The sequence below is a fragment of the Scylla paramamosain genome, chromosome 31, assembly GCF_035594125.1.
Source record: "Scylla paramamosain isolate STU-SP2022 chromosome 31, ASM3559412v1, whole genome shotgun sequence".
In the NCBI taxonomy this organism is placed as follows: domain Eukaryota; kingdom Metazoa; phylum Arthropoda; class Malacostraca; order Decapoda; family Portunidae; genus Scylla; species Scylla paramamosain.
The window spans coordinates 19096500-19106499 of record NC_087181.1 but is presented as its reverse complement, the minus strand read 5'-3'; the positions used below and the strand labels follow the sequence as shown (position 1 = coordinate 19106499).

Sequence of the window (10000 nt, the reverse complement as noted above, 5' to 3'; positions counted from 1 at the left end):
ATAGAAAAAAAATTGTTACCTGTGAAAAATATAAAAAAAATAGTAAAGGAAGAAAATATGGCGATGTTAATTCAGAATGATGAAAGCTTTGGTGATGATGATGATGATGATGATGATGTTGATCTACCAGTGTACCTATTGTGTGGGTAAATAGTAGTAGTAGTAGTAGCAGTAGTAGTAGTAGTAGTAGTAATGATAATGGTAATAACAATTATAACAATAACTTCATATTCTTGCGTTAATTTCCAGCTTATCCTTTTATCAAGAAATGAATTAACAAATAAGGAAGTCAGTGCATTAAAAAAAAGGACCAATCACCAGGAGAAAGAGGAAAGTGTTGATGAAGAGCCACGCCCAGTACGTACAATTTGTATTAACTATTATCTCCGTGCTCATTACTTATGGCGCTAAGCTGCTTCCAGGCGAAATAGAATTATTATTATTATTATTATTAAAATTATTGTTATTACTACATTAACTAAATGCATTATACTAATTAACGTTTACCTTTACTCGTAACTACGCGGCGCAGTGTGCTTACCCGTGACTGCTGCCCCGGCCCCTGTGCTGCTGACAGTCCCGTCTTACCTGGCCAGCTGCTGCCGTCCCTCGTTTAGGTTAAGTTAGGTAGGTTAGGTTAGGTTAGGTTAGGTTGGGTCAGTTAAGGTCTGGTGCTGTCTCGGTTAGGTTAAGTTATGCCTGGTGCTGCCACGGTTAGGTTAGGGAAAGTCTGGTGTTGCTTCAGTTAAGTTAATTAAGCTTAAAGTAGGTTAGGTAAGGTTAGGTTAGATTACGTAAAGTCTGGTGCTGCCTCGGTTACTTTAAGTTAGGTTAGGTTAGGTAAAGTCTGGTGCTGCCTCAGTTACGCTAAATTGGGTAAGGTATGGTGCTGCCTCGGTTAGCTTAAGTTTGGTTAGGTTAGGTAAGGTCTGGTGCTGCCTCGGTTACGTTAGGTTTAAGGTTAGGTTAGGTCTGGTGCTGCCTTAGTTAGGTTCGGTGCCGCCTCTGTCAAAAGTCTGTTATAGCGCCGCAGTCTCTTCCAGTACCATGTTTTCCCCTCAATTTCAAGCCGTCTGATATAAACATAAGGACTTAACATAAGAAAATAAGGGAAGCTGCAAGATGTCGTCAGTCTTACACGTGGCAGTCCCTGTATTAAACATAGCATCTTATATCTACTATCATCCTCATCCATAAATTTACCTAATCTTATAAGAACGTAAGAAAATAAAGGAAGGATAAGAAAAAAAGAGGAAATAATTTGATCTCCTTGCACAGCCTGACAACTGATGCATTTTAAGACTAGAGCGCGTAAGAATGAAGGAAAAAGAAAGCAGCTTGGGACTTCTGACTAAGACTGTACTGTATTTCTACCAGCACTAAGGAACGTAAGATTAGAATATAAGGAAAATTTTAAGAAACCATTAAAACCTACACGTGGCAGTCTCTGTTCAAAACTCACATATCTCTACCCACTTGTCATCGTCATCCATTCATCTGCTCTTTTAAATCTTCCCATTGACTCGGCACTAATAACCTGATTACTGAGTCTGTTGCAGTAAGACCACAAGGAAAGCTGCAAGAAACTGTCAGGTCTACAAGTGGCAGTCTATTCAAAGCCCACATATCTATAATCACCTGGTATCCTTATCCATTCATCTAATCTTTTAAATATCTCCATTAGCTCGGCATTTATAACCCAATTACCGAGTCTATTGCAGTAAAAACACAAGGAGACTGTCAGGTCTACAAGTGGCAGTCTCTATTCAAAACCCACATATCTATATTCACTATTCATCCCTATCCATTCATCTAACCTTTTAAATCTCTCCATTGACTAAAATAAAAAGTGCTGTTTTTTTATTTATTTATTTTTTATTATCATAGGAGTAGTTGAATTTGTCTAGAATCACCTTTAAAATTTCCCCACGTAACACTTACACCTTTGAATTTGTTTACCATCTCCTTTATACGACCATTGTTCTCATACTGCCGTCACTAAACTGGCCTATTATTTTTCTCTTTCTCTCTCCTGTAGCATTTTATGGGAGTGGCATTGTGAGGGTCATTTTTTTTTAGTTAATTAGTTAGTTCCTTATTAGTTAGTTATCTATTTATCAATTTCTTTATCTTTACTTATTTTGTGTGTCCGTAACCAGAATCTTCAGCACGTAGAAAGAAAGAAATTTATACAGAAGAAAGAAATGTAGAAATGCAGAAAGACAGACAGGTAGACTAAAAGAATAAAAAAATAGAAGACAAAATAAAGAAAAGCTAACCTCCTGCTTCTCAGTGTCACCCTACACCGACATCCTTCCCTAACTCTTACTGCTGTGCTCTCTTTGTTAACGATCAGACCACAGGAAAATAAAAAAAGAAGTAAAAAAAAAAGTTTGCCTGGGCACAAAAAAATATATATATAACATGAGGTTAATTGACGAGGCTGCAGCGCAAAATGTTTTAAAAGTTATGTAATTATGTGAAAAAAAAAATAACGTACCAGTAAAAGGGTTAAATCATGTACTGTCTCGTTGCTGCGTCGCTGAAAATGATCCAGTCAATCAGTCAATTAATCATTCAGTAAGGTAGTCAGTCTTAAGACCCCACTAAATATCAGTCTCACCTGTTACCCTTACCACCCTTCCCTGTCACCCTCACCTGTCACCTGTATACTTTCCCCTTACCTGTTACCCTTTCCTGTCATTCTAACTTGTCACCTGTATCTGTCACCTGTACCTGTTACCTTACTTCACCCTTTCCTGTCTATCTAACCTGTCACCAGTACCTGTCACTCTAACCTGTTATCCTTACCTGTTACCCTTACATGTCCTCGTCTGTCACCGTTACCTGTCTCATACTTGTCAACCGTACCTTTCACCCACTCACTCTCCCTCTGTCACCCATAGTAGTCACCTTTATCTATTAGTTCACCTGTCATCTCTGTCTGTCATCCGTACCTGCTATCTGTACCTGCTATCCCTACTTTTCACTGTCACGCCATTCATCCTTACCTGCCACTCACCTGTCACCCAGAGCCCTGTCACCCACATCTACCTCTCACCCACATCTGTCACTCACCTGCATAACCCTCTCCATCACAACTGCCATACCGCAACTCACCTGCCACAAGCGACACACATGTAGAGATAAGAGCGAGGCACACGAGAGGAGCTGGGACGAGGAGCTTGGTGGGGTTCAGGAGCATCACGCCTCCTTCCTGAACACCGGGTACCGTCCTTGCACCCTAGACGCACCACTGACGACGATGCGGTGGTGTGGCGCTGCTGTGGTGGTGGTGTGGGGGTGTGGTGCTGACAGGTCGTCCGTCGGAGGCTGAGAGGAGGAGGGAAGTGCAAGGGTGGCCGAGACTCTGCTGGCTTTTAAATAGTCGCGCCGCTTCGCTTCTATGTATTGGCGCAGAGTGGGACGAGGTGAGAGGGAGAGAGGGAACAAGGAGGCAGAGGGGAATAGGAAAGGGGGGGTAAGAGACAGGGGGAGAGGAAGGACTGGATGGGAGAGGGTGTTTGCTGGGTGGGGAGTGGATTGTGGAAGGAGAGGAGAGGAGGAGGGGAGAGTAGGGAAAAGACAAGGGGAGGGATAAGGAAAGTGCAGTGGGAGGAGGGTGACACACACACACACACACACATACATACACACACTCTCTCTCTCTCTCTCTCTCTCTCTCTCTCTCTCTCTCTCTCTCTCTCTCTCTCTCTCTCTCTCTCTCTCTCTCTCTCTCTCTCTCTCTTACCCTTTTTTTATTAAAACCTAACCTATATGACCCTACTTTTATGACGTCTTAAAATTCTCCCATCCATTAATTAATTCATTCTCAAATACTTCTCAACATCCCTCTCTCTCTTTTTTTAACCCTTCCTTCATTCTTATCTAATCTTCTCATATCTCTAACATCCCTCTCTCTCTTTCTTTAACCCTTCCTTCATTCTTATCCAGCCATCCCATCTCTAGCATCCCTCTCTCTCTTTTTTTAACCCTTCCTTCATTCTTATCTAACCATCCCATCTCTCTAACATTCCTCTCTCTCTTTCTTTAACCCTTCCTTCATTCTTATCTAACCATCCCATCTCTCTAACATTCCCTCTCTCTCTTTCTTTAACCCTTCCTTCATTATTATCTAACCATCCCATCTCTCTAACATCCCTCTTTTTCTTTCTTTAACCGTTCCTTCATTCTTATCTAGCCATCCCATCTCTCTAACATCCATCTCTTTCTTTCTTTAACCCTTCCTTCATTCTTATTTAACCATTCCCTCTCTGTAACATGCCCCTCACTTTTCTTATCCCTCCCCTCTCTTCCTAGCACCCGTTCCCATTTCTTGAACCCTTCTCTCTGTACACACCCTCCTCTCCGTCCTTCGCTCCCAGCCACACAACGAGCAGTACAACCCTAAGTTACAACCTTCAGTTTCACTCTTGATAATGTTCGGTGAGGCGGGTGAGGCAGGCTAGGAAACACTAGTCTGTGTGATAAGACGAGACTCGGGTGACGTAGCGCCATCTATTAACTGCTTAACAATGGAGACTGGGCTGGGGACAGAGAGAGAGAGAGAGAGAGAGAGAGAGAGAGAGAGAGAGAGAGAGAGAGAGAGAGAGAGAGAGAGAGAGAGAGAGAGAGAGAGAGAGAGAGAGAGAGAGAGAGGTGCATGAAGTATGGAAGAATTGGGAGGGAGAAGATTGAAACCATAATGAAGAAGGAAGAAGATAATGTAAGATGAGAGAGAGAGAGAGAGAGAGAGAGAGAGAGAGAGAGAGAGAGAGAGAGAGAGAGAGAGAGAGAGAGAGAGAGAGAGGATGACAGACTGACAGACTGACAGATAGATTCGGTCATACAAAAACAGACAAATAGATGAGCAACACACACACACACACACACACACACACACACACACACACACACACACACACACACACACACACACACACACACACACACACACAGAAGCCCCCTCCCTAACCCTTCTCCTCCCTCACTCACACTATCCAAAACAGAATACAAATGGAAAACAAACAGGGGGAAAAAATAAGCTCATCTGCCAGTGGTTTCTTGCCGCCTTTGTGCCACGGTAAAAGTGACGCACGGGGGAAAAACGGAAGACTCGCCACTAATACAAGAGTGAGCCGCGGGGTATCGAAGCTGTAATCTGCAGGATAGATATTTTCCAGTGAGCATAAGTGGCCAGTGTGTCTTTAGATGCAACTGTGAGGACGAGAGAGAGAGAGAGAGAGAGAGAGAGAGAGAGAGAGAGAGAGAGAGAGAGAGAGAGAGAGAGAGAGAGAGAGAGAGAGAGAGAGAGAGAGAGAGAGAGATACGTGAAAATATATTGGTTTGTAACAAGGGTATCTGCTTATCATTTGCTACTAGTGAGAGAGAGAGAGAGAGAGAGAGAGAGAGAGAGAGAGAGAGAGAGAGAGAGAGAGAGAGAGAGAGAGAGAGAGAGAGAGAGAGAGAGAGAGCATTTAATACTAGACGGAATAGATGAGGAGTGAAAACATGCCCAAATTCTCTCTCTCTCTCTCTCTCTCTCTCTCTCTCTCTCTCTCTCTCTCTCTCTCTCTCTCTCTCTCTTTCTCTCATTTGCCTTGATGTCTTCGTCCTAAGCAGCAAAGTAAGACGTGTTTCCTTTCTCGCTAATCATTCTTAGTGTTCTATTAATCACCTTTAATTTCCTGTCTTGTATCGGAAAAAGCCTGTCTGTGTGTCTGTCTGTATGTCTGTTTCTATCTATCAATCTATCTATATCTGCCCATCTAATTTCTACCTTTTTATTTCTATTTATGTCAATGTATCTATCTATCTCGATTTATCTATCTCCTTTCTATAATATGTCTGTATGTCTATCTGTCTGTGTATCTGTCTATGTAAATATCTATCTATCAGTCCATCTATTCATTTAATATATTCATCATCAATCTGTCAATCTATTTATATATATTCCTTTCTTTCTTTCTGACTATCTATCTATTTATCTATCTATATGTCTATCTGTGTATCTATATATGTATGTATGTATGTGTCTATATATGACTGTCTGTGTATCTGTGTATATATATGTATGTATTTATCTTTCTTTCTTTGTTTCTTCGTTTCTTTGTTTTTTTCTTTCTGTCTGTCTTTCTCTCTCTCTTCCTTCCTTGCTTGCTTGCTTGCTTTAGCATTCTCTTAAAACTATTTTGTCTAGTTTTTTCTTTCCCCTTTTTCAAGATTTCTTTTCAAAATTCCTTTGTCTCCGCATTTTTTTATTTATTTTTCTCCGTTTTTTGTATCCGTTTTCTTTTTAATTTTCTTGCGTGTGTTAAACTGGGAGGTGTGTGGGGAGGGAAATGGGGGGAGGGGGGAGGGAAGTATGTGTGTGTGTGTGTGTGTGTGTGTGTGTGTGTCGTTGCAGTATTAATGAAATTTGGAGACTTTCCCCATAGACGTATGAACATAACAATAAATTGATGAACTAACAGATGAATAAACAAATGAATTGAAATAAACCAAACCCAAACATACCATACATCTATACGTTCATCCATCCATATATACACATACATACATTCATACATATACATGCATACATACACACATACATATGCATATTATACGTACATGTGTTATCAGTTACACACACACACACACACACACACACACACACAGAGAGAGAGAGAGAGAGAGAGAGAGAGAGAGAGAGAGAGAGAGAGAGAGAGAGAGAGAGAGAGAGAGAGAGAGAGAGAAACCACGAGGATAAAGATTCTACTTTTCTTCCCTCTCTCTCTCTCTCTCTCTCTCTCTCTCTCTCTCTCTCTCTCTCTCTCTCTCTCTCTCTCTCTTTCCTCGTCTTTTTCTCATTTTTCGTAATTTTTTTTTTATTTGTCATTTTAATGTAGATGTTCTGTAAATTATTCGTGTTAACTTTGCTCTGTTTTCTTTCTGTTATTTCATCTTATTTTTTTCTGTTTTTTTAATATATTTTTTGCAACATCCAATCATTTTTTTTTGCTTGTATATTTTTTAATCGTTTCGGATTGTTTGTGTACTCTCTCTCTCTCTCTCTCTCTCTCTCTCTCTCTCTCTCTCTCTCTCTCTCTCTCTCTCTCTCTCTCTCTCTCTCTCTCTCTCTCTCTCTCTCTCTCTCTCTCTCTCTCTCTCTCTCTCTCTCTCTCTCTCGTATTTGTTTTCCTTTTTGTTTTTTTGAATAATGATGAGAGAACAGTATTATTAACATTTCCGTTCTCTTTGTTCTCTTGAGGTCACGTATTTTTTTCTGTATTTCTTTTGTAACGTTTTGTGAAATGTGCGTAAAATTTTTCCTTTTATTTACGTTCTTGGTAATTCAGTAAGAAATCAACCTGGAGAGAGAGAGAGAGAGAGAGAGAGAGAGAGAGAGAGAGAGAGAGAGAGAGAGAGAGAGAGAGAGAGAATGTGTCTATGTATGTGTGTGTGTGTGTGTGTGTGTGTGTGTGTGTTTAGTATTACTAGTAGTTTTTGTTGTTGTTGTTGTTGTTGTTGTTGTTGTTGTTGATGATGATGATTATGATGGTGGTGGTGGTGGTGGTGGTGATAATGATGGTGAGCTGGTGGTGGTGGTAGTAGTGATAATGGCTGTGATGGTGGGGGTGGTGATGGTGGTGGTGGTGGTGGTGGTGGTAGTGGTGGCGGTGGTGGTGGTGGTGATGATGATGGTGGTGGTGGTTCAAGTTAAAGTTTCTTTACTTATTGTTTTTATTCGTTATTGTTTTATCTAATTATGTGTTTATACTGTATTTATCTAGTTTTTATATTATTATTATTATTATTATTATTATTATTATTATTATTATTATTATTATTATTATTATTATTATTATTATTATTTGTGTGTGTGTGTGTGTGTGTGTGTGTGTGTGTGTGTGTGTGTGTGTGTGTGTGTTTGAATGCATGTGGAGAAAGAGAGAGAGAGAGAGAGAGAGAGAGAGAGAGAGAGAGAGAGAGAGAGAGAGAGAGAGAGAGAGAGAGAGAGAGAGAGAGAGAGAGAGATGAAGGAAAAGACAGAAAATTAAAAGAGAGACAATTACTCCTCCTATTGGCAGAAAAATGAAGGATGATGAAAAATAAAGACTGAAACCTGCATATTATTTATTTATTTATTTATTCACTTATTTATTTTAATATCACGAAGAGAGAAACAAGAGGAGGAGGAGGAGGAGTAATGCTGGAGGCGAAGTATCATATTCATTTGTTGTTTGTGGTTGAAGGATGTTGGTTAGAGAGAGAGAGAGAGAGAGAGAGAGAGAGAGAGAGAGAGAGAGAGAGAGAGAGAGAGAGAGAGAGAGAGAGAGAGAGAGAGAGAGAGAGAGAGTGGTATTTTTAGTACAGTTCTTATTCACTAATCAAGTAACATTGTGAACCATTTTGAATACAAGAAAATAACAACACAAGGGAACCTGCAAGAATCCAGTAGTATACACGTATCAGTCCCTGTATTAACCTAACCTACCTCTTATATTGACGTGTTATCCCTATCCACAAAATTTATCTAGTCTCTTAAAACCCTCTAGTGACTGAAACCTGAAACCTGATTACTTGAGTGCATTCCATCCATCGACCACGCTACCTGAGAATCATTATGCTATTTGAGAACCAGTATCTTCCTGTTCCTCGCCCACGACTTAAGCTGTGGACGGGAGCATCAGACACCTCATAAGCTAAATTGGCTGTTGCTCTTGGTTCCTCTACTCCTGTTTCTTTTAAAGAACAAAGAGGAGGCAGAAGACTGAGCCTTATAGGGACCACTAGCGACAGGGTTTGAAAAAAATAGAACAGTTTTTTTTTATTTTATTGAAAGTTTTGGGGGGTTTTATTGTTTTTTTGGAAATATTTTTTTGTTTATTCCTCATATTTCTATGCAACAGTGAAATTTGAACCCTTTACTTCTCGTCTAGTCAAGTTTGGATATGGACACTGAGGACTAAGTTAACGTCTCGAAGTTGCGTAGACTGCACCCTTGTAGTTTTGCATACCAAGTTCTCTTTATCTCTTGTCTAGTCTCCTTGCATTTCCGTATTGTCTTCTTTCCATTTTAAAACAATCTTACTTTCCACCTGTTATTTGTACCTACATATACAGGGTGTCCCGTGAATTAAGGTATATACTTGTTTTCTTTTACGTACTAAGGAGACTGACGAAGGACAAAAAATATAGGGAAAAAAAAAATCCTACTCGAAAAATCGTTCCTAAAAAGCAAGAAAATTAGTCAAAATGAGACAGAACACACCTTTCCTTGGGACCTGATCATTCAAACCACTACGCATGTTTAATAAATACTTCCTCCACCTCAGGATATGATTATTGAAGTCCCTCTATTTAACCTGAAAACAAATAGAAAAAGAAACCAAAAATACTGCACATATTACATCACCTCGATTGCCACTCGTTACAAAACTATACGGCAAATGTGTCAGTTACATCAATCAACTTAAAATGCACAGCACCCACACGCTAACTATTGAAGCTACAAGGCAGATTAGTTACCATGCGACACGAGCAGATAAAGCCAACGATGTGAAGGGTATTATTGGCAAAAAACTAGTGACTGTGTAATATTTAATCCAGACACATGAACACAAACAAAATCGGTGTGGGAAAAAGTGTACCATTTTATGATTTATTTAATGGGAACCAAAGAGTTTATATTATGCAGAGAGAGAGAGAGAGAGAGAGAGAGAGAGAGAGAGAGAGAGAGAGAGAGATGGAAGGAGGGCGTTGTAAACTAAACAAGGGTCGAGAGAAGCTTCGAAGTGTGAAACGAAAGCTCGTGTGTGTGTGTGTGTGTGTGTGTGTGTGTGTGTGTGTGTGTGTGTGTGTGTGTGTCCTGTAACCTTCTATATTTCTTTTTATTGTTTATTGAATGTGATGAAAGAAAACACCACATTTCCAGTTCACCCTCCTCCTCCTCCTCCTCCTCCTCCTCCTCATCTTCGTTTAATTTCCCTCGTCTTCCTATAATCTGGCCCGTAAC

The 10000-nt window shown here is 40.1% G+C and overlaps 1 protein-coding gene across 1 annotated transcript in view; it reads right to left on the bottom strand.

The window, feature by feature from the left end:
• The window catches only part of LOC135088802 (uncharacterized), a 27729-nt gene extending 24367 nt beyond the window's left edge, over positions 1 to 3362 (bottom strand). Inside the window, exon 1 of the mRNA XM_063983855.1 lies at positions 3121 to 3362. Within this exon, the coding sequence (XP_063839925.1) occupies positions 3121 to 3205 (85 nt within the window). The 5' untranslated portion in view covers positions 3206 to 3362. The remainder of the gene's footprint in view (positions 1 to 3120) is intronic.
• Positions 3363 to 10000: the final 6638 nt, after the last annotated feature.